This window comes from Antedon bifida, chromosome 6 (genome assembly GCF_963402885.1).
Source record: "Antedon bifida chromosome 6, ecAntBifi1.1, whole genome shotgun sequence".
Lineage (NCBI taxonomy): Eukaryota > Metazoa > Echinodermata > Crinoidea > Comatulida > Antedonidae > Antedon > Antedon bifida.
The window spans coordinates 25,883,294-25,909,210 of NC_136231.1; the positions used below are offsets into that span (position 1 = coordinate 25,883,294).

Consider the following 25,917-nt stretch of genomic DNA (forward strand, 5'->3'; position numbering starts at 1 on the left):
GATTAAGAAAACAAAACTTGTCTTTAGAGTTGCCATCCATTCAAAGGTTATATTTTTTTTCATTAAGAGTGATTAATTAATCATAACATCTTAAATAGACTGTAATTTTATAAATTGTTTACATGTTTTTTTTTATACAACATTTAATTTTACATGATAAAATTCAATCAATGACTCACTTTGTCTATAATAAGTTTATAATTGATGATGTAAATTGTGATTAGCATCACTCAGTTACTCAATTTCGTTGAAGTGTTTTACAGTAGGAAGCAGGCATGATGCTAATTTACCCAAATTCAAGTTCGCATTTTGTGGTTTATTTCGGCCTTTTACCAGTTCTTCGTTCCAGCTGACGGAACTGCACATGGTGTTGGTGTGTCATCGGTTATAACCTCTCGTTACCGACACATCTTTGTAATTATGTACATTTAGAAGGAAATGAGATATGATTGATCTCATCGATTGAGACGTTTAGCCGTGCAAATAAACCACCAGTATGAACCCAGTCTTGATATCATTATGATGTAACTCAACTTGTTAGCCCCAGTTTGTTGATGCATAAAGCCAAAGGTGACTTATTCTTGGTACATGATGAATAAGCTTAGTTAGCAGTTGTTGAGCCCCTGCACAAATTAGCGCTTTATTTATAAAATATTGTACTGTATTGAGTGCTTTCCCACTGGTAATCTTTAGCAACGATTTCTATCTTCTTTTTTTTAATGTGAAACCCCAGATTTTACTTGTTTGTTTGTTTTGTTTCTGTTTTTTCTAACTTCAATAGACCTTCTTAACTAGCTACCCGTCACAAGTTTTTTTTGGAGGGAGACCTCCAAATGATATTACTTTCTGGGTTTTGTGTCTTAATTCTTTATATTTAAATTGTTATTTTGTTTAATGTGAGAGAGAAACAAATAAATGTTATTATGAATGAATGAATGAATTTGTATTTCAATGCTACACTAGTTACTGAAAATTGTACTTAAGGAGAAAAGGCTACAAATACATCATTAGCGCAGACTGCTTCCATAAACCCTTATTATTAATAATATTATTATCCTAGCCTAATCTCCATAAATTCTATTTTTAAATTAAAAAAAAAAAACAACATACGGTACATAACTAGCGTCAATATATCAAAGAGCCTTTTATCTACATTGAAATCTACTCTAGGCTAAATTAATCCCACAATGCGTCATTGAAAATGGTAGATCAGGCTATAAAATTATTCAAAATGATCTCCCACAATGCATCATTGAAAATGGTGGATAAGGCTATAAAATTATTCAAAAATGAAATAAATCAGTTATGAAATTTACTGTATGTAGTGATTTTTTATAGTCTGAAATGTTGGCAAAACTAAGACAAAAATTACTTATATCATTTATGTAATTGGCTTTTGCCAAAATATTTTTGTGAATGAGATGATATGTACTTGGCAGATTGATTTAGAATTAATCGCTGGTACAAAGTAATGCATTTACTGTAGATAAGTATGGTCTTAAAACGTTTATTTTTTTAAATGTTTTCTCAATTATTTTTTAATTTTCAATATGTATTTAATCCATGTTGATGTAATATTAACTTATTTCAGTAAATAAAAATCATTTTATAATAATATATAACATATTTTCCATTTTTTTCCCGATTTGTTTAAAGACACTTTCTCTGCATTTGTTGATGTTTTGTGAAAATAATGCACATACTGTACATATGTTCTGTAGTTAATTATGATAAAGAGAGAAAACCAATGCACTACCAAGTAGCTCACGATGAATTTCCTCTCGAGGGCGGTCTTAGGCCTATAGCCTTGCTAGTCTTAGTTTTCTAGGCCTAGCTGGTAAAAATCGGTATGAACATTGTATGCTAGCTCTAGGCCTAACATGGAGTTGTATCGTTGCTGAATTGCATTTCTCTTTTTGGCAGAATCTGTTAATACAAATTGCGGAAGACCATGGTGTTTTCCGTGAAAAGTTACGGTTCTTCCACTTTTTCTCTCTTTACTAATAGGTGCATCACAGAAGCAAACTGAAAATATCAATCAATGCACGATGCAAGCTGGTATTTATAGTGGGCCGCATAAATTATTCGAATCAACTTTTTTTTCACATTACAAGGCCCATATATAGTATTTATTTTTACATAAAATGTAGTGACCTTAAATTAGATAAAAAAGGTCATATACATCTAGCACAGTCACGTGCGCAAATTTGAGTTAGTGTTTACTGACCGACATAGTGAGCTATAGAGTCGCGTTGCATGTGACTAAAACAATGTAGGATACAGTAACATATACATATTAATTTTGTATTTGATAATACTAAAATATAAAGACACTGAACCTAATGAAGATGGTTAATATACCATTACCTATATTAAATAAAAAAGGTTAACAATTATATTTGTGTTTCATCAAATAATTTAATAACTTTCTTCTGCCTTCTTGAGTTTTTTTTTAGCAACAATCATGATGTGAACTGGTCAACGCCATTGTAGAATTTGTTCCTTGCATTTCACAAAAATAAATTTAGGGATTTCCCCTTTCTGCCATTCCTTTTGATATGTTAATGACATTTTACACTCCATTGGCAAACTGATTGTTTAATTTTGACAAAATTGCTTTAACCTTGTATTATAAACTAACTAACTGGAAAATCCCCAAGAACTTGTAGTTTATAATAATTGAATTTGGAAAATTATGATAAAATTAGTCTTTACAAGAATTCTATACATAGAGACATGTTTTCCTTGATACAATTACTTTTTATAAAAACAATTAAAAATTGATAATTATAGGTGTCATTGAAAATGATATTATGATGCTCTTTTTAAATTCTATTTAAGCAAAACTATTAAAGTAAAAGTATTATATATATTGTATTTGTTTTTCCTTCTTACATGTTTTTCCCTTTTCTTACATGAATCTTTTTAAAATTGTCTTTTTTTTCTTACATGAATTTGTTTTCCCCTCTTACATGAATCTTTTTAAAATTGTCTTTTTTTCTTACATTAATTTGTTTTCCCCTCTTACATGAATCTTTTTAAAATTGTCTTTTTTTTCTTACATTAATTTGTTTTCCCCTCTTACATGAATCTTTTTAAAATTGTCTTTTTTTCTTTGAATTTGTTTTCCCCTCTTACATGAATCTTTTTTTCTTACACCTCTTAAAATTGTCTTGTTTCTTACATGAATGGTTTTTCCTTCTTACATGAATCTTTTTTTCTTACACCTCTTAAAATTGTCTTGTTTCTTACATGAATGGTTTTTCCTTCTTACATGAATCTTTTTAAAATTGTCCTTTTTCTTACATGAATGGTTTTTCCTTCTTATGTTTTTTTATTCTTACTCTATTAATAGTTTTCCTTTTCCTTATTACATTAATTGCTTTCTATTCTTACATGAATTACATTTCCTTATTTCATGAATTGCCTTTCTTTTAAAATTTCTTTCCTTTTATTTTTTTTTTTACATAAATTGTTTTTCCTTATTTATAATATTATTATTTCATCTGTTCATCTCGAAGCAATCATTATAATCATACATTATATTTTATATTTTTCCCATCTTTTTACCATCTGCTTTAATGATCATATTAAAATCTTTATTACCTGCAAATCTGTATCTCCTTCGCTGAGGAAGTATTGTTCTCCGATTTCAGGGTACTCGATCCAATTAAAATATACGATAAAATATTATGATGTTAATAATTGTCAATCAAAAACTGCAAGCTCATTTGCAACACATCTTCACAAAGCAACGTTTTTTTTTCCAAATCTTTTTATCACACCAATTCAAAAATTATTAGGTAATTAGGTAATTAGGATAAGCAAACTGATTAACCAAGATTGTATCTTTAACATTGATATGAGTTTAAACAAATTTTCATTCATTCATTCGTTTTTCTTTATTTAACTTCTGTCTTATACTATCATTAAGAGTACTGTATATGCTTTTATTTCACAACAAAACCAACTGATAACTTTATTTCAGATACAGACAAGTAGTGGACTTACATTTTCTTTGTTAAGTCCTCTCTTTGAAATGAACTCCTACTTCTTGTCTAACTTTCACCCACTTTTGATTCATTTAAAATTAATTAAAAAAACTTTAGCAAATTTCAGGATACAATGCACCTTTGACTTTTTTTGGTGTAAAATTGGTGCAATTTAAATGTTTGATTATTATATTATTCACAATATATGGTAAATTTGCAGATCAGAATTTGAGTAACTTTTTTTCACAGGAATCATTTAAAAACTATAGTTTCTATTGTTTTATTTTTTTAATAATAGTTCTATTGTCTCAATTTATACATTTATTTCAAAGTGTAATATGAATACAATTGACTGTTTGACATTTTGTAACATTTATTAGTTTCAAACTCATTACTTTTTGTGGTATCATACCATATTGTTAAAGTTATTGACTAAATGTGTTAAAGTTGATGGTATATATGAAATGAAATTGCCACGATCTTAAAATTATACTTTATTTAAATAAGGTTTATAAAACATCCATATTTTAATAAAGCCATATTGATTGTTAATTAAAGGTAGATAGCACTGTAGATTAAAATTGGATGAACTTTATTTCTTTCTTTTTAAACTTTAACACAGTGAAAGTTGTATATGTACAAATCTTACAATACTATATGGATTAAAGGCATTTACACTAGGACGATAAAGATGGACGATAAATATATAAGCATTTATTTTTTTTACATAAAACAAAAGAAATTAGAAAGGTTTTCGTTCTAGAACTATAGGATAATTATTTATGCTGTCTTTGATAAAAATAATATTTTTAAAATTCCAATAAAATAACGTCAAACCAAATAAAATCGTTGTTTATTGCTCTTACTAATCATGACGTCATTTAATTGGACATGTGAAAGCATAGCAAAGGAAGCATAGATGGTTATTCTATAGTTCTAGAATGAAAAGTTTTTATATTTCTTTCGTTTTATGTATGAAAAATGCACATTTGTCTATTTATCGTCGATCATTATCGTCCTAGTGTAAATGGGCTTTACAGTCAATCCCCTCTATGTTACCTTTTTTATACACTTTGCTTAAAAAGAAAAACAAATATTTCAAAAATTTTCTTAAAATCATATTAACTGTAATAAAAATTATAACGTTCAAAACTTTACTTTAAAGACAAAGTTGACTCAAAATATCAACCTCACTCAATTAGTAAACCTCATTAAAAAAAATTAAACCTTACTCAAACAGTAAACTGCACTCAAAATATAAAACTCAACTCAAGATATGCTTTAGATTTCACTCAAAATGTAAACTCTTTGCTAACATATCTCAAGTTCTTTTTAATAATACCTGATAAATGTTTAAATATTTGTTTTCAACAAGATGACATCATTTCTATATATATACTCTGTACTTTCAAGCCTTGTTAGCCATCTAGTGTTTTTCCAAGTAATATCTACTTTTGTTTTGTTTTGATGTTTCAATTATAAAATCTTTATTTACAAGGATGTTTTCATGAAGTTTTATTTTCATGAGGGAAATATTTGTGTTCAATCCATTAATCCTAGCACGCATATTCAATGTGACGCAAATTTTGATTATACGTTGGAGACAATAGAAAACATCATCTTTTCATTTATATTAAATTGCCTGATTTCCTCAGGAAACAAGATTCTACGCTATTCACCAAGACTTTTCGTCTCTAATCAGAGGTTAGCACAAATTACTTAACACTCTTTAAACAATGGAAATATGACTCACACAATTGCAGGTTTGTAACTCAACATCCACGGTCAGCTGCGATATGAGTGAGGTTGTACCGTTTTCTGACGCAGGCCTTTTTCGATTTTTTTTTAGGAAATTTGCTTGAGTTGTTAGTTGCGGATTAATGAATTGAGATTTACCATTAGAAACATTGCTTGGTTTCTTACTCGTACACAAAAGTATAGACCGCATAAATCCATCGGCAGAGTTCTACCAATAATTAGAAAATTAGCTTAAAAAATTTTCGAAATTGCGTACTCACGGAAATGAATATTCTGTATAAACTAGAATCTTAAATGAAAAAAAATTTTGAAGTTAGACATCATTAATGTTGACATTTTGAATTAAAGTTAGACATCATTGTTGACATTTTGAATAACATCCTTGTATATACTGCCCTCTACCTAGAGCTAGTCAGCAGACAAGATCAATAGATAAGAAATTTTCCGATAAAAATCATTTATGTGGGTAAATCATTTAAATAAGAGTCTTTGAATTCAGAACATTATAATGAGCACGCTCCGTCAGAGTGTCGGATGCAATCCCACAGGGAAGTTTTCAGACTATCCCAGGGGGTTTAGACTACCCCGTGGGTGTTTGAGCCTCCCCATGTCTCAGACACAATCAATCAGTAAATGTTCTTTTTTGATTAAATCAATTTTTGTAAAGAGAGTAAAGTGCTTACTGTAAAATGTTGACAGGGAGGATTTTGTTATTTTATAGTATAAGGCAGACTTTTTAGACATCTTTATTAAAATCAAAACTTATTCTCCAACTTTTTCAGTATTTCAAAATGTGTATAATGTAAAATGATTATCATTTACTAAACTTTTGGAGAAAGTTTGTCTCCAGAATTTGTTTTAATTTACCATTTGTTCCAGAACATGACATTTTTTCTTCCTTGTTTCAGTAAATGACCAACCTTGTAAATGTTAACATATTTTAAAGCAACAAGTAATTTTATGAGATCATATTTAATTATAAAGATGATTAGTAGAAACATTATGTGTACTGTTAATTTGGTACTTCAATTGGGCAACTAGCAATGGCACATCCAGGATTTTGAAAATCAAATTAGCTTAAAAATCGGCAAATGATTTGATAACCATTGTATTGCAATTTCACAAATTCAGGGACTATTACCGGTCTGCTGATATTCACCAACTTTGTTAAACTTTATTATTAATTCATTTACTTTTTAGGTCTTTTATTTTAAAGTTTGTAAATTTTTAAAACATAATTGCTTTAAGCCCGAAACATGTTAAATTTAATGAAGAATATAAATTATAAACTTGAAATGTTTATTACTTCATAAATGTCATATTATTATATAAAGAAATTAAATCTTTGATAATAAAAATATATTTAAATGTTGCCATAAGCTAAGTTTGGATTAAAGCATGGTTTAATTCTACCAACCAACCATCACACCACCCAACTATTTTACTTTTATGATATATGGTTTCATGAAATCAATTGAGTAATTAAAATAAGTATTTAAAACAATTTGATCACAAAATGTTTGTAGTACATTAGCTTATAATATAGATAAATAAGTAGATAAAATTCACATTTGGGAGTATACGCCATAATTTAATACTATAATGTACTGGTATAGAGTGACTTACTTTTTAAATTCAATATGTTTGTACTTTGTTTGTTAGTGGAATCTCCTAATATATTTTAACAGTTTCGTTATTAAAGTTTATTAATAGTTATTAATTGAAACTACAATTATTATCAAGGTCAAAGGTCATCAAATGGAGCAGCAAATGATTGAAAACTGAATAATACAGTACTGTATATAGAAATCAAATCAAAAGTTATACCAAAATGTATGATGCTGTATAGGCAAATACATAACATCCAACAAAGGTACAGACATGGCTGTTAAGTTGCTACAATTTATTTGAAAATATTATCACAAATGTTCTGAGGTGTTTGTCAAGTGATAATATATGTATTTAGATTTGTTGAAAGATAGATGCTGTGTTGCTGTTAGATATTTTCCAAATATATAAATGGGGAAAACTTTCAAGAAATGTAATACCATAGAACGAAGAAACTTTGACAGAGGTAGAATCAGCATTGTGTATAAAGCACAAGCCTCTGATTGGTGCATGTGTACCCTCCCACTACAGGAAGCCTCTGAGAAGCAACTAATATGCTTTCCTTTTTTCTGAGACACTAAAGATCAAGAGCATAGGAACGACCATCTTGTCAAGTATTTGCATTGCTGCCCCGTACACTGACTTCAGTCCACACCTTAAAATGTGTACTCCACGTGCCAAAACCAGTCTATGCCCATTTATAATAGTTATTTAAAAAAAAAATAAATAAAACTTCTAGTGAAAACTAATATTTAAAAGTTTAGAATACACTGTATGATATTGAGACATTTCTATGTGAAATTGATAGTTTTGAAAATGCGTAGGCTGAAAAAGAATAAAATAACTTATACACTTTTTTTTTGGTCAGTTGAACGTGACCATGGGACTAATAGCTGATTGGTGATAATTGAGCATGTCATGAAACGGAAAGAAGGACCACTTGAAGGGTTCAATGCACGCGCTCACAAATCCGACGGAAGGAAGTAAGGGGATGACGGGAATGCTATTTAGGATATGTGGAAATTAGCCTAATCTTATCTGATAACATTGCGCATGCTTACCGTGCATCCGGAAACAATCTTAAAAAGCCAATTTCACGATGATAGTGACAACATTAGCAGGTGCTTCAGTAATTTTTTGCTATTGTGAAATAATTTTTGTAGAAATTTATTGTGGTTTCTTATCGTTTTCATCAAAATTTGATTTGCGTCACACAACTAAATTAAGTTAAATCTACCGTATTTCTCTTACGAACAAGACAGCTCGGAAAGTAAAGCATATGTATTATTTCCCAAAGTACACAAGTCTTTTTCAATTTTTTAAGTGGCTATTTTAAAATATGACAGAATTTAAGGAGTGTTAACTTCCTGTATAATTAATATGTCTGATTTTAGTCTATAAGATTAGACTTAATGTTCTTAATATTTATAATGCTAGTAACGCTCTTGTCTGGCATTTCTATTCAGTCTTCTAACTGTTTCCTTTTTTTTTTTCAACTTTCTCTTATCAATTCTCAGTCTTTCTTCTTTTTTTAAACTTTCTCTTATCAATTCTCAATCTTTCTTCTAATTATCTTCTCATTTTCTTTTCAGTCTTGTCACTATTTCCTAATCTTTTTTGTTTTAAATAATGGAAAAGTTATTAAGAAAATTAGGAAACTTGAAGGTAAATTAGTAAAATAGCAATGGATGCAAAAAGAAAAACAAACAAATAAAAGAATAAATATACATTAGATATTTAAAAAGATAAGAAATGAGAAATATAAAAAATATATAAGATGATTAAATAAGAAATAGTGGATAATGAGAAATGATGAAACTTTGGAAAATAGCAATTGATGCCAAAAGAAACAATTCATTTTTTTAAACTTTCTCTTATCAATTCTTTTCATTCCATCATCCACTATTTCTTAATTTAATCATCTTTGTCATCTCCTTTCTTATCTTCAATATTTCTGATTTCTTATTCATAATCTTTCATATCTATTTGTTCTTTATTTTTTTAGTTTTGTGTATTGTTTCTTTGGGCATCAATTGCTATTTTTCAAAGTTTCATCATTTCTCATTATCCACTATTTCTTATTTAATCATCTTTAATATTTTTTGTATTTGTCATTTCTTATCTTTTTTAATATCTAGGCCTAATGTATATTTATTCTTTTATTTGTTTGTTTTAGGTATGTTTTTCTTTTTGCATTCATTGCTATTTTTCCAATTTAACTTCAAGTTTTACTAATAACTTTTCCATTTTTCTTTTCTATAACAATTTATTTTTCATTTATCAATCAGTAAAAAAACTTGCTTTATTTGATTGCTTTACTGGCAGATTTTCATTCTTCCAAATCTCAAGGGTTAGAGCTGATGGCAATGTTCAAGTTGATTTTAAATTGGTATTTAATACACAAATTACAAAATAAGTATGTGAGTAATTATGTTTAGTTTCATAAAAGATTGAATTCATGAATTTCGAATTAAGCAAAAGTTTGGTTAAAAAAAGATATTTTGTTTTATTTATTTGCAAAAAAGTTCTTATTCACAAAATACACAAGTAAATAGTAAGATGCAGTTTTCTCTATTTAAAAAGGTTATGTTCTTAAGCTAGATATGGAATGCCTACCTAATTTATGCTAGGTATGTCATTTATCTTTAGTGTCCATTTTTATGTTGTTTACAATGGTGAGATGGATTGGTGACAAATAATAGGAGAAATGCAGCTTTCAGTGGTCACATGTTGATGGTATGGCAGTGATGACCTAGTGATATGAGCAACATTGCTAATACTGTAGTGGTTACAGTTGGGGTTGATTTAATATAAGTTTGCGTTGGCGAAAAAATTGAGGACCACAATAATCTATCGATTTTTTTAAAACAAAATTGAGAATTGAATAGACGCACAAACACACAAGAATGAAGTTACAGATTTCCAACTTTTAAGTGTTTCCACACAAAAAATGTCAATAATATCTAAACATTTTTATTGAATGGTTAGTAGTTACATGGGGCTGGTTAGTTAATGAAGTTTGTTACATCAGTTTGTTATTGTGGAATTATTACGTTAGTGGTTAAACTGTTATATTGGTTATTGGAATTATTACGTTAGTTTAAACTGTTATGTTAGTGGTTTGGATTGTTACGTTGTGGTTAAACTGTTACGTTAAGCTTGGTTCCCACTAGCGACGCAACGCAAGGACGTAACGTAACGTAGGTGATTTGACCAATCACAAGCGATGGATTATTCGAATAGTGGCTTGTCATTGGTCAACTCGCTTTCGTTGGGCGTAAGTCCTTGCGTTGCGTCTCTAGTGGGAACCACGCTTTAGTGGTTTGGATTGTTACGTTAGTGGTTAAACTATTACGTTAGTGAGTGGAATTAATTTTGAAAGAATGGGTGATACAAAATAGATGTATCAACAATAATTATTCTGATCGCAAAAGTGTTAATACGTGACAACGTTGAGCTTCTAGATACCATTATAATTTCGATGATCTTCATGTACGATAGGGCCTATACAGTGTCTAAGATATTATTTTCATTCATGATGGCAGAAAAGAAGAGAAAAACGGTGCTAAAAGAATGGGATGGAGATAGAAGTTTTCGAAATAAACAATTCCGGGTTTAAGATTGATTTTCTATCAGATAATAAAGATTGTAGATCGAAGATTATGAAATATAATTGTTTAAGCTTTGTTAATAACATCGTCAACTATAATTCAGTAGTCAACACTACAGTCACGCAACGTATTTTCATTTTCAAACTTGATCTTTAAGAAGGGCAAATCATTACGTCATTCGAATCATATCCGCTTTACAAAAAAGAGACATAAATATTATTCAACATAGTCTAAGTGAATCGCTTAATCAATTACTTGTTTCAATAACTTTTAATACACAGGGGTGATCCCTCCTAGACGATGTTTACGTACAGGAAATATAAACTGTGTTGCGAAACGAATTTTTTCCCGTGAGAGGGGAGAAAGTACAGACGGGGTATCACGCACAGGGGCGACAGTTAAACGTAAAGGATGTCGTCGCATGAAGTGTGAGTAGCGTGCTTAGTTTAATCCCCAGGCTAGGGGTATATTATGAAAACTTCCGCCTACCCTTCCTTGACATTTATCCGTCTACCCTTTTCTTCTTGTTAAGTCAACAAACTTCAAGAATCGAACTTTAGTCAGAGAACACGATGAACACTCGGTAAAAGTACATTAACCTCTGCCATTTTAACTGTCTATGGTTCCAGTCATTAAAATAGTAACTGTTTTACAGTCAAGCTGAGAAATTAGATCGCAACTACCGGTTTTCATTGAATGGGTCCCGGATCACAGCAGTTTCACTGATTTATTTCTTCCTTTCCACAATTGTTTTTCACGGCATTAAATTATGTTTTTCATCAAAGGCGTGGGCAACCCGTTACCTACTCGTCGTAGTATTTGGTGTTGAGTGATTATTTAATTTGTGCAAGACAAATCAACAATTAACTAGGAACAGTAGTAATAGTCCGATTATGGTACTCTAATCTGGTAAAAAGTCATCTATCATGCGGCACGTAAGTTTAAAATCGACATGCCACACTAGCCTACTTATAGCAATTAACCCACATATGCCAGTCCTGTATTGTTTTCTATCCCCTAGTTCATAACTGTAAAGTTAGTATTACTTTTGTCTTAGGGGACGGTACCGTACTTTTGTCGACATGCCTCAAGTATGTGTATGATGGTTTTTTTTATGTAAAGTCCACCAGTCAGCGTTTCGATTTTTTGTCTGGAAACTACGTGTTTTGCGCTCAAGTTGAACGTATAAAACACCATACAGTATGTCCCAAAGTATTTATCTTCTTACTAATATTAAGTCGAAACACAGTCCTGAACCCAGACTACCTACTTAGCTATAAAAGATCACAGGTAAGTTTAAACATATTGTATATTTTTTTTACTGAAAAAAGGTTTGTTGAACCCAGCACCAATTTCACATATCAGATCGCCCACACTGAGTGTAGTAGGCCTACGTGTATGTTATAAATCACATTACCACATATTGAAAAAGTCAAGTCATCAAGATTACACTTAATGTAATTTTATTTAGGCCTCACGCCTTCACATTATCCTACTGCATGAACGCTATTCATTCGATGACACTACAAGCAGAATCTTCATCAAATTATAGAAATGTGTACATTAAAACCAGTTATGTAAATGTTATACATATGCCTCTTAAATTTTTCGAAATGTTCACCGTTTTTATTTTGTTTGTTTAAACAAGGCTGGGTTTGATTTGTTAATCCGTGTTTTTCTCAAAAATTATATAATAATTTCTCTCCAAAAATTCGTTCGTGACGTCATGAAGTGATAAAGTATATGGTTTGATAAAAATATTAAGAAGAGAGGAAGAGTCACACAAAACCACAAAACACAATTTTAGATTCAATCAGTTTTAATTTAATTTAGATTTTTTGTTTGTACGTCTGTATAGCTAGGCAATCTTGTTAATTAGTTTATTATAAATTTGAAAGATGTATTAAATTGAAGGTGTCTCTTGGTGAAATCACAATCTTTCACAGTACAGTATAAATATACAACATGTATTGTATCTTTTGTTCAGATTGTGACCCCAATGAAAATAAGTTTTTTATTAAACTTTCTTGGGTTATCCTCAGTTCATTCAGTTAATATTGAAGTTTCTTGTACCTTTTCTTTCCTTTTTTCTAAATCTGTGTCTGTACGTAACATTGAATGAACTGAAATAAAATGAAATGAAAAAAAGTGATAAGCTTTGAAAGTTTTACTATTCATATAATATCTCCATTTGTCAATAATTTATTGTTTTGTTTACAATAAAGAAATATGAACCTATCGGAAGATGGTGTTAAGACGTATGATGTGGGGTATAAGAAGAATTGTGAAAAAATGGGCCTAAATTGTTTATTTGAATGTTTAATGACATCATCAATCATTGTTTAGATTTTCACTTTAGAATGTGTTGGTGTACATTGGTTGATTTTAAACCGGAATAGCATCACAGGAGAAAATAAAATATCATCGACAAAAAAAGACCGCGGCAGGTTGAACGACTTGTTGACGCTAATGAGTTGTCATGCAATGCGCGCGACGCGTTTTATTATGAGGACACCTTTTAGCCACCAGAGGCCAGAAGCACGTGTCTTTACATATCTACACCCACGGTCGATCTCAACCTTTAATTGGTGTCATGGACAAGTTCTCTGAATCGCTTGTTCTGTTAACTTTATGTAATTTGTTCAAATGAGTCATGGATTACGGATGGAATTCAGAAACACGATAATTGAAAACTATAGTTCATTTCATAAGATGAGGAGGCATTGTATTGTCCCACCCTAACTGGTCTTTTGCTCGAATCTACCAAGACGTACATACGTCATATTTACGACAAATGGTAGGATAAGAACCCATAATTTCGTGTGATGATGCGCGTGAGTGAGTAGCTTATTACAATTTATAGCTTCATGATTATAATCATACGGTATATGCAGTTACAATTTATCTTCTTGGTTTTAATAATATCCGAAACTATACTCGAGCGATACTATACGAAAAGGGAGACCCTATTATACGGAAATGGAGACCATGCTGAAAAGGGAGACCACGAAAAGAGAGACCCAAAGAATTATTGACAACATAAATACATTCTGAAGCGAACGAATGAGAAGGATAGACGAGACAGACTACTCCCTTTTCGTGAGATCGTTAATCTTGGTTCCCACTAGGCAACGCAAAGACGTAACGCAGCGTAAGTGATTTGACCAATCACAAGTGATGGATTATTCGAACAGTTGCTTTTCATTGGTCAACTCGCTTGCGTTGCGTATACGACGTCCTTGTGTCCACGCTTCTCCTTTTTGTAAGCAGGGTCACAAATTGTCGATTGTCTTTTTTTTCACATTGGGTATCGGGTCTTCGGGTCATTATCAATAAGATGGATAGATCTGGTAACTTTTATTTTCAAAAGGTTGGGGTGCCAGCCAACAGACCACCGGATAGCAGACTCATTTGTGTAGGGCGAGGTTTACAGATGCATATGCACCTAAACTCATGATCTTCTTTAAATCCTCTAACAGGTTGATCAGAACTCGTGGTACCTATTTGCACTCCTGGATCATGACATGGGATTTTCTGACACAGATTATCGTAACCGCTATAAATTATGGACAAATTACCGGTGTTGTGTTCCGCTGATGACAATGATCACTATATAACAATTACTTTAATATGATGAGTGATAATGCTGATTGATGACGAAGAGGCCCCTAGCAGCTGCAGGCATTGTGGTTTCCCCTAAAGGAAGGGGACGATTTCAAGTTCCTAATTATGGATCCGCCTTTTGATTCCAGAATAGTGATTGAATAATCCCAGTCGACCCTTCTCATTATATTCATATTGCCACAACCATTGACTATAATATCATTATCTTCTTTAAGGCTCAATATTCATAGTATAGTGTATGGGATATGCCTATAGCATAAAAGCTCAATGCATCATGGAATGGTTGATGCTCAGTGAGAACCATTAACAAAATAGTAATAATAATTGATAAATTTTAAAATAAATCATATCATTTCCAATATATTGCAATAATATTGAGTAGGCCTCATGTTGGGAAACTATTCGATAAGCCCCAGTGCATTTAGTGCACATTTGTACTTTATACCGTTAATATTATTTTTGCAGGAGGCACGTGTCCGCGCCGCCGCGCGCCTCAGGTCATATGGTGGGCGTGGTTGAAAAACTTGGCCCCTCCTCCTATAGCACCCCTAGAACATGTTTTTATTATTTAAATAACATTATTCATTAATAATTATACGGAATAATTATAACATTTCTAGGTAGACTCTATCATAGTCTTCTGTTATATATTTTATTTAACATTTTATTTATGAAATGTAACTTGCATCCAACAGCTAATTAAACAAATGAAACAAATCATTGGTATCTTCTGGTCGTAACCGGTTTCTAAAAATACTTGTTAGAACGACTTATAGTGTAGGGCCTATTGAACGTGGCCCCGTGCCCTTACTTCCTCAATTGGGCTTTTCAAAAAGCATTACTATTTATAAAAAGGATGTCAATAAACTAGATTTCCAGGTGAACAGCCGCAAACTGGAAGTGTTGTATTCTGTTACATTGTTCAATACAATATAAGCTTATTGGTGGTAGGCCTAATACTGTATTGTTATTTTCCCGCGCTCTTCGTGTATGGCTTTGTTTTTATTATTTGGCCTCCTATTCGGGTAATTTCAAAATTATAGGCTAACTTGCATTACGAATGAGGCTTATGAATGAGTACGCAGACCATCTTACTTTTACGTTGTATTATCCGATCCTTTAGTTATTATTGTGATGCCTGTTTAATTAGTTTTCGCACTTAATCCAGATGAACTTTCAGCCTGCGTTTTTTAGTATAAACTTAAACGTGTCTTATTATTAGGATAGGATTAGCATGCGATACACAATTCAAACTTCAAGCAAGCAGCTTAGAAAACTGCAATACATTGCACACAAAACGTACAAATCAACTTAAAAAATAGTCACGTAAAGGTAATTTATCATTATAAAACATAAATATAGTAAAATCGGAACTGCGTGTGTTGCTGCGGCCTTGATCCACATCTTTGCCGCTCTTACTTTAGGCCTCGTGATTCTAACGTTTCTAAGTTAAGGTCAACGTCCGCTGTCATTCTATAAGAACGTTCTAGGCACTGTTTATCTAACACTTAATTAATATTGAAAATTATCAAATAAAATACTTTACGTAATTGTAGAATGTATCAATTTGTTGTTTTATACAATTTACATGAAATAAATAATGGTTTTGGTTCATGATTGATATGTTATTTGCTGGTTTACTTTCAAAACATTGTGATCGGCTTATAAATTCTTGTTACTGACTCAACGTAGGGTTTTCGTGTTCGACGTCAATCACTTATGCAAATATAAACCCGCCCACTTTTTTCATTGGCTGGCGATTACGCATCGGCTCATTTTTATGCTAATAAGATAGGGGATCTCTGAAACGTAAGCAAAACAAAGCGTTGGATTGCAACATACTCTGATCAATTTCTACTACGCCATAACTACGAAAGAAGTATACCTTCTTCATAAAGCACATTTTAGTGGATTTGTTCCAATGATTCGGAGCCAAAATCGGCTCTGTTAGAAAGAATATAATTTTACCGAAACACGAGGTAGAGACGGAGCGAGCCAAGTTGGATTACTCTTGTGATGTGAGCGAGGTGAATGCAGAATCCAGACCCATGCATACAATCATGTCTATGGTAAGGATATTTTCGGATTTGTTTACATTTTGTGTTATCATAGAAAACTATGAAAATGCCCATTAAGCGTTTTAGAATTAAAGTTATACCATCAAATACTGTATCAAGATATATCAGAGCACCTATGTGTTGTTTAATATATTGTAGCAATAGATTTAAATGAGTAATTCTAGCTAGAACTTTCCAGTAAGCTAGGCCGACCCTGGTAAACACATGATCGTCGTCATGTTTTGGTTTGGTACAACGTGGTGGTCGGTGTGTAGCATGATTAGCACACAATACGACACGAGCGATGGCGTTGTGATAATTGTCCGGTTTATGTGTACGTACAGTTTTTTGTATGTTTAGTGTATAACATGGCTTTGGTCTAATTAATACGGCGCTAGGCCTATACTATTCTATACCATACAGTATGATTAATAGTTAATACATTTAATATTTATTTTTTATAAAACATCTTTGATTGACTTATTCTCTGTTATATTTCTGTATAGGATGAGTTCCACCCTTTCATTGAGGCCTTATTGCCACATGTAAGAGACTTTTCTTATGTGTGGTTCAACCTCCAGGCCCGTAAACGCAAATATGTTAAAAAACATGAAAAACGGATGACACAAGATGAAGAACGTCAAACAAAGGAGGAGTTAATGAACGACAAACCGGAACTGAAACAAAAATGGGCTTCACGGCTATTAGCAAAATTACGGAAAGATATACGACCAGAGTGTCGTGAGGATTTTGTATATACTGTTACGGGCAAAAAGTTACCATGCTGTATTTTAAGCAACCCTGACCAGAAAGGTAAAATGCGCAGAATTGACTGTTTACGACAGGCAGATAAAGTGTGGCGTTTGGACCTTGTAATGATCGTGTTGTTTAAAGCGATCCCTCTGGAGAGCACAGATGGTGAGCGTTTGGTGAAGTCTTCCACTTGCGGCAATCATTCTCTTTGCGTCCAACCGTATCACATCAGTGTCAGCGTACGAGAATTGGATTTATACCTGGCCAACTTCATTATGCAGACACCTGGTGAGTTCTATTTAATAAATAGTTTGTCCAAAAGCTCTGTCTACAGTATCTAACTAGTTTGACAAAAAAAGTGTGATGTGCCCAAATATGGTAGTGATATTCTAAAATATGACATCATCATGTTCATATATGGGCACATCACATTTTTTGTCACATAAAGTTTTCTAGTGTAGACAAGGCTTAAAATAAAATTCTTCATTTCTTTTATTAAACACAAAGAATACATCTAATACTCATGATTGATAATAATAGTAAAAGCAGCAGAATAAATTTTGAGAGAGGATACAAGAATTTGCCTTTGTATATGGAGGCAAGATGAATGACACTTTGTTACAGTAATTAAACAGTATTTTCTACATTCATTGTACAAAGAATTATAAATTGGTGTTTGAACTTTAATGATGTCATTGTTCATTAACATACAATACTATATAAAATTGGTAGAGAATTAATTTTCTCTAGCATCACCACCCAAGTAGGAAGCTTTTCTTTTATCAGTTTACTGTACATTAATTAACAGTTTTTAACTTGGTCAATTTTTTGTTAGCTCACTAAAAGTTCTGTAATGTCTTTGTACAATAAATTAGAAAACACACTGTATTTTACACATTATACTGTGGCGCTATCATTTCTTATCACGTGACATTGTCATGTATCTTCGCTAAGCCTGTCGAATGACCGTTTAGCTGCATGCGACTGGCACACATTGAGACTCCTCTAGGCTTTGAATTCTTATTGTAATGATTTCAGCTCTCAGCTGATAGGAGGTATTCCCCGTTGACCTGGTTTTTAGTTGGAATCACTCCAAGCTAGCTCTCAATACACACTACATACTCACTGTTTGTTATAGGAGAAAGCTTCAATAGTAATTGATTGAGTATCTGACTGTACATAATCCATGGGTAAAGAATAATAAAAGAATTGTCAAAATAGTTGGCAAGCACTAATACTGTTGGTAATAATATGCTATAAAGTCTGGATATTAAAGACATGTAACTTGCTGTTCCATTTATATGCCCAATATACTCTAACCTTGAGGGGTAATTGTGTAGTTAGTTTGTGGTAAAAATGTGACACATTATATTTAAAGGATCATTAATTTTCAGAATATCCAAAGAAATCGCTAATGTAACATTACAGTTAGTTTGTAAAAAAACTATACATAATGTTGGACACACTGCATGCAAAACCATAATTAAAAATTGATCCATTTAAAAACTATAGTTTGAGGTATGTACACAGTCAATTTACAATGATGTTTATTTAGAATTTTACTATGGTAAACGATGAATAATAATCAGTACATCATCTCATTCTTGATTTCAATAGGCCTACTGTATGTGTAGTGATTTAGGATAATAAACAGCAATTTATCAAACTATAAATAAAATAATTATTGAAAATCCCAGCACCAAGCACTGTACTTTTACAAAATCATAACAAGTTTGTCATAGAAGAGTGGATTTGTGTAATAATTAATATTTCCTTTTATACCGGTGATCGGAACATAAAATTCGCGTTGTTCCTATCACACCACTTCCACAATCAGCTTTCCTCAAGCCATCTTTATATTTTGCAATTATAAACCGTTTTTACTCAGAAATATTTTGTATTTAATAAGAATTATTAATTAATAAAATTAATTTGAGGTGTTGGATTATTATGGGATTGCATTAACAATATGTTATTACCAGTCCGACCTATGGTTAAATTAAATAAAACTTGAATTAACAGTCGGATTATTTTATATTAGAACAGTTACAGTAATATAGAAAAAAACAAGAAAAAGCTATTTATCTTGGTTTCAAGTATACTATAGATAGAATTCCGTTTCTTCTTTCGTAGAATAAAAAAAGTACTGTAGCGTACAACAGTAATCTGCTGTAACACACATAAGGCTTAATGTACTAATGTATAGTATGACATGATGATCTAGGTTTACCAATCATTAACATGGTTTAAGTATTGACCTATTTCTGTAAAGTACAGTTATTATATCTTGAAAAAAAAAGAAAAATTAATGACAATTTATTCTATAAATTGATAGATGCTAATATAGGAAAACTATAAATGTATTATTTTGTTTAAACATCTTTAAATTTAAAGATATTGTTTACAAATGGTAGGTTTATGTATTGATTTGGTGTTATAGTATAAATCAGAGAAAAACTTTAAAGGTACAGTATACTGTATTATAGCCAACATAGTTCACAATTTATAGCATTTGCAAACAATGCATTCCATGTTGCTAGATTTTAGGACTTGTGATTTGCTTGGTTCAGGATGTCACCTTTGACCTTGAATTTGTGATTATCCAATCAGGTGATGGTCAATGTCACCAAGGTTAAGTCTCCTAAGATTTTCAACTCACTTGACTTTATATTGAAGGGGACCTTCTAGAAAGTTGTCTTACTTACATTTGTAACTTTGTCATTTTATTAAGGGGTCTCAATTGAATTTTTTTTAGCATTATCGTTTGATACTTCAGTTACAGTTTATTGCTATTTTTAACTTCTTAAAAGAAAGCGAAGTCGTAGGGGAGAGGGAGGCAGTTGCAAGGTCAATAAAATTTGCTGTGCATACTGTACCGTTAAAGGTTGTGAAGCCTTTAAACCAGTAGGGAGATACTTGGTACAGCACTTTCATACTGAATATTAGGTAGTAGATTGTAATATTGACTTTAAAAAATAAAAGAAATTATTACAGATTGGTCTATGCTACTGAATTATGCAAAATGCAAGTTGTAATTATGTAAATCTAATAATAGATAATATGGGCACTTACCCAAGTAAGGCTTTTCTTAAGTATAAAAAGCTCTACCTATAGTAATTTAGTAACAGTTATAATTTAAAGGAATTCAAACCATAGAGATAAAATTAGTTAATTATTAATTTTAAACATCCGTATTCAATCCGTGCCTTAGCAGTATCTAACTAAAAAAAGGCCCTTATGGTTTAAAATAAGTTAAGACAGATATTGTTAATGTGTTATTACAGCTGAATAAATTTCAGGAAAGGGAGGGTGGAGGGATTTTTTTTATCATCATTGATTTATGCAGTGCTACCATTTTAGGTTTAGAACTGACACTGACTCTTGACATGAGTCAATAATACATTTTTAACTTCAAGAAAACCATTTAATTCACTAAAATTGTTTCCATGTGTTCCTGTTGAATCAAAATGTTACAATATTTTTTGGTCGCTTTTAAAAATGTGTGAAAAAAAAAACTGGGGTCTTTAACAAGCTTTTTTTTTTTTGCATAATTCTTCAAAATGCCATGAACTTAATTTTTCCTGAATGTTTTAATTTCTTTTTGTATCTTTCAAAGACACCGATGTACAAACAAGCCCATCAACTACCACCAACTATACATACCACAAGTTGCCTTTAAATGCACAATCAACCCAGTACCATACAGGCTTTCAACAGGCGTCCACCTTACCCTTGAACACCAAATATGGACATTCTGTCATAAACCATGACATTTTAGACTATCAACGTAAGTTTTGCGCCCTCGTTTTGGCTAATACCATATTTTACAGACATATTGAAAAACATTTATTTTATTTCAATATTTTTCATGGAAGTATAACCAGCCACACAGCACTATTAATATCTCACTACTACCAATACTATGCATGTAGTCTTAAAAGTGGATTTAAGAATTTAATTATTGTCATTAAACCACTGATATACCCTTACTGTAAATCATTCATTTGTTCATCATCCTAATTTTTCTCATTCAGGTTGTCATGATTTATTTTATATATAACATCATTTTTATTAGTACTATCATCTTACATCACAAATATCATCGTGGACATACAGTACTCTATTTTTAAACTGAAAATACATGTATTGGATTATTGTGTATTCACTATAGAAACACACACATTTGAACCATCCACGTATATATTTATATCCACAATATTTGTTTGTGAAGATTGTACATTGTATCAATAAATGTCATTAGTTTTTATTATGAAATGATCACACTTAGCATCTTTTGTATCCAATGGGGAACAATCATTCTGTAATATTTAACAGTATTTAAAGGTCATTCTATAGTATTTAAAGTTTTGACTAAAAAGTTTGTACAAAGAGTGGCAAGAGGCCAGTGTATCAGATATAAAGTCACATCCGCCCATTATCAAACTTCCTATCTTCTAAGAATAGAACTTTATTAACGAACTCGCCACAAAACAGTCTCCATATTTGCCCAACAATTTTGAAATAAAAGCATTTTTTATAAAACACACATGTACTGCAGTACTCAGTGCCGTAACGGCTATGAGCGCTCACTGGCTAAACCCAGGGGCCCCGGAGCTGCTTATGGGGGCCCAGAGGGAAAACATGCATTAAAATATGTCGAAAAATGCTAAAAACGTCCAAGGCCTCTAGCGTTGGAGGGCCACTTTAGGGTTCCTAAACCAGGGGCCTCAGACCTCTGCGTAATGCCATTGCATTAACTGTTACAGTTTTATAATTTTGTTTGGTTTCATGTATCAATTATTGTGTCCAATTTGTCAAGGTATACTGTATGCACTACTGTATTGTAAACTGCATGTTTGTCAGTTTAGCACAGAAGGTCCGCTTACCAATTGCCAGTAAAACCCATCCATGATGGACCTGTACTGAATCAATTTTGCAGAAATTTCATTTAAGAACTTTAGCCTATCTTTACAAAAGCTATTGGGTATTGCTAAACCCCCACAAACGTTAAAAAAACATAGCAATACCCATTGAACCGACATAAAAGTGATTGAATCATGTAGTGTATATGTCAGTCCAGTTTTAATTTGTGGGGGTTTGCAAGGTTTAGAAATGCCCTTGATGGCCAGTAATTTTGAATTCTGATTACTATCTATCAAAATTGTTTTATTATACTGACTCTGGAAATATAGTTTTTGACCTATGATGTTGTAACTGTATGTACAATAGGCCTAATAACGACAAATGATTTTTCATGGTAATGTTTGGAATGTGATGTTGACAGGTGTTTTTAAGTGCAGTACTGGTCCTCTTTAGTTACAGGATGTGAACACATGATTGTATGCGAGTGGGTGTAAATGAAAACATCTTAATAATAGGCCTACATTAGGTTAGTTCACATTTGCCTTTGAGCATAATCAAGCAGGTCGTCTTATGTGACCTAAATTGTTCAGAACATTCTCAGTTTAACCCAAGAACACTGTATTTTATCAACATAAACAAACTATGTATCCAAAGTATTGTACTTATTACATTAGTACAACGGGCCTACTGAACTTGTTTAAACTACATTGTCTTGGTTGCTTGTTTCTGTGGTGTCTTGGTTGCTTGTTTCTGTGGTGTCTTGGTTGCTTGTTTCTGTGGTGTCTTGGTTGCTTGTTTCTGTGGTGTCTTGGTTGCTTGTTTCTGTGGTGTCTTGGTTGCTTGTTTCTGTGGTGTCTTGGTTGCTTGTTTCTGTGGTGTCTTGGTTGCTTGTTTCTGTGGTGTCTTGGTTGCTTTTTTCTGTGGTGTCTTGGTTGCTTTTTTCTGTGGTGTCTTGGTTGCTTGTTTCTGTGGTGTCTTGGTTGCTTGTTTCTGTGGTGTCTTGGTTGCTTTTTTCTGTGGTGTCTTGGTTTATTCTACAGTATGCACGCTTCTATTGATTAGTAAATATACTGAATTTATTATAAAGCACCTAATGTTGTGAAACCTCTAAGCGCTGAAATACAAACTGGAAAAAACTATTAAACCCAAACCTAAGTATGAGGACATCGCTAACCAGGTTAAAATTACCTACTGCAGTCATTTTTACACCGTGTTTCATAACTTTTTGTGCAATTATGTGTGTGTACATAATATATTATATTGTATATCTATTTATTATTGTACTAATAATTGTCAATCTTCAAGAAGAATTTCTGTTGTTATTTTTATGATGATGATGGACAAATAAAGCATTTCAGTATTCAGTATTCAGGCTTCTGTCTAAATTGAATGATCAATTATTTTCATATTAAGTGACAATAGCTAACTTCGCAGTAATAATAATTTGTCAATAGTTATCTTGCTGTGCTACTAGGTAGAAAGAACCTCAAGTATGTGGTTGATCATAAAGTGAAAGTAATCCCAATATAATATGTATAAAATACAATGATTAAATGCTTATTTCATTGCTTATAATTGGGGTTAACTTACAGCTCCAGTTGATAGCAGCAAGGTACTGCTTGTTACACCCCACTGGTTTCTTCAACATTATACCAGTTTCTTAAATGTCCTTGAAAATTTCTTAGCAAAACCACCGGGGTCCTATGAGAATGATAAATGTCAACAACCTCGTGCTTTAAACCCATATCTTGTGTATTTAGTATTGTTCATGTAGGAAGTGTTTCTTTTATTGTTCTAACATCCTATGATACAATAGCACATTGATTTCCTTATTGTTTTGATCTTATTCACTTTCTGTTTTTTCTTTTTACACAAAATGTTTCCTAAAATTATTGGTCAAGTAGTTCTTCGTACAGTAGCTTTAGGGCCTATTTCTATTTCTCAACCCCCTTCCTCCTCCACTCCGCCAGTGAATCAACTTCCTCCCCCTCCATCATTCCGCCATCCAATCAACTTCCTCCCCCTCCATCATTCCGCCATCCAATTAACTTCCTCCCCCTCCATCATTCCGCCATCCAATCAACTTCCTCCTCCTCCATCATTCCGCCATCCAATCAACTTCCTCCCCCTCCATCATTCCGCCATCCAATCAACTTCCTTCACCTCCGCCATCTAATCCACTTTCTCCCCCTCCATCATTCTGCCATCCAATCAACTTGCTCCACCTCTGCCATCTAATCCACTTCCCCTGCCACCACAAAAAAAAAATACAGTTTTGGTACAGTGTACTTGTAGATAGACAAAGATTGCATAAAGTATACAGCATATTTTTTACTATCAATAAAATTGGTTCACGAAGTTCTAATCTCGATCCAGGGTTAGGGATCAAGCCTAGAATCAATAGGGCGTTACAAGTTTTTTTATTTTGTGGTTTTTAATATTTAACCGTTTTTGTCCGACAGGGAAAAAACCTGGTTTAAAACAACAGTTTTAACTTTATTCTCCTGCTCAATAGAAACAGAGGGTGGGAGGGGGGATGTTCTTAGTGCATCTATGTAACCTTGGCCTATATCATTGCACTGTATCGCTCACCATTATGCAGTGTGTCATTTTATTAAATTGATTCACCCACTTTACTTTGACCCAATGTTGCTTCCAAGATAACAATGCGTTCAACCGGAACCAGGTGCTGCAAAATTAAATCAAAATTGGGTATATAAAAATTTAGGAAAATATCGTTTTTGATTCATTAGGAAATTTCTTTTTTTTACATCAAAGTTTGTTAAGTTTTTTAAAACTGAAAATAAAAGCTATATCTTACTATTTTTACCAATTTTTTTTGGGTGCATGTTTGTTTTTTGGAAAGAAAAAAAATGAAGGTTTCATTTGTCACTTATAAGCTAATAATTGATTGAGATTCAGATTTTTAGTGTTGTATGAATTGTAAGAATTGTATGGCCAACAAAGTTTGTAGTTAACAGTAGATTGTTAACAATTGTTTGTTTATTTCAGATCGTTTGTTTATTTCAGATCGGCCGCCTAGTGATTCAAGTGAGACGTTATCAGTGACAAGTGGTAGTGAAACCGACTATCGTGGTAAGATGGCTGCATTTATACCTTTATTTTAAAGATACATCCTGATTTAAATTTTCTCTTGTTTATTATGAAATATAAATAACGTTTGTTTATGACAATGACAACTTCTTTTATTTTCTTTGTAAATATTAAAGTAGATAAATAAATGACAAAATTAACATTTATATTTACAAAATTGATTTAAACAAAGAAAAGGGGAAAATTCTTGAAGCAGATGCTTATAAAAGAAAAAAACCCATTTAAATATCAAATTCATTAATAATATATGTAAATCAGCTCAAAATGATAATTTCAAAGAAGTTTTCCAACAAAATACTACATTGATACTAAGCAAACAATTTAATTTTTATTTTTGATTTATAATTTATTTATTATAAACAGCAATTTTAATCTCAACTGTAAGTTGAAAAGTATTAAAATTAAATTAAAGTTAAAAGTAAACTGTGATTATTTAATAGAGTTTAATTTGTAATTGGGTATTGCTAAGCACCGCAAACCTCCAAAAAAACATAGCAAACCTCATCAAACCAACATAAAAGTTACTGAATCATGTAG

General features: G+C 31.8%; 2 protein-coding genes across 7 annotated transcripts in view; one reads left to right on the forward strand and one right to left on the reverse strand.

The window, feature by feature from the left end:
- The window catches only part of LOC144844236 (DNA repair and recombination protein RAD54-like), a 172,400-nt gene that overhangs the window by 13,709 nt on the left and 132,774 nt on the right, over nt 1–25,917 (reverse strand). The window lies entirely within an intron of this gene.
- Nucleotides 16,422–25,917, forward strand: part of LOC144844238 (nuclear factor 1 A-type-like) — a 30,162-nt gene continuing 20,666 nt past the window's right edge. For 2 of the 6 annotated variants that reach the window (XM_078701036.1, XM_078701037.1), the window contains exons 1-4: nt 16,422–16,662; nt 17,157–17,691; nt 21,020–21,190; nt 25,279–25,362. In XM_078701036.1, coding sequence (XP_078557162.1) covers nt 16,642–16,662; nt 17,157–17,691; nt 21,020–21,190; nt 25,279–25,362 — 811 coding nt within the window. In that variant the 5' untranslated portion in view covers nt 16,422–16,641. The remainder of the gene's footprint in view (nt 16,663–17,156; nt 17,692–21,019; nt 21,191–25,278; nt 25,363–25,917) is intronic. The other 4 variants (XM_078701038.1, XM_078701039.1, XM_078701041.1 and 1 more) reach the window with 4 other exon arrangements.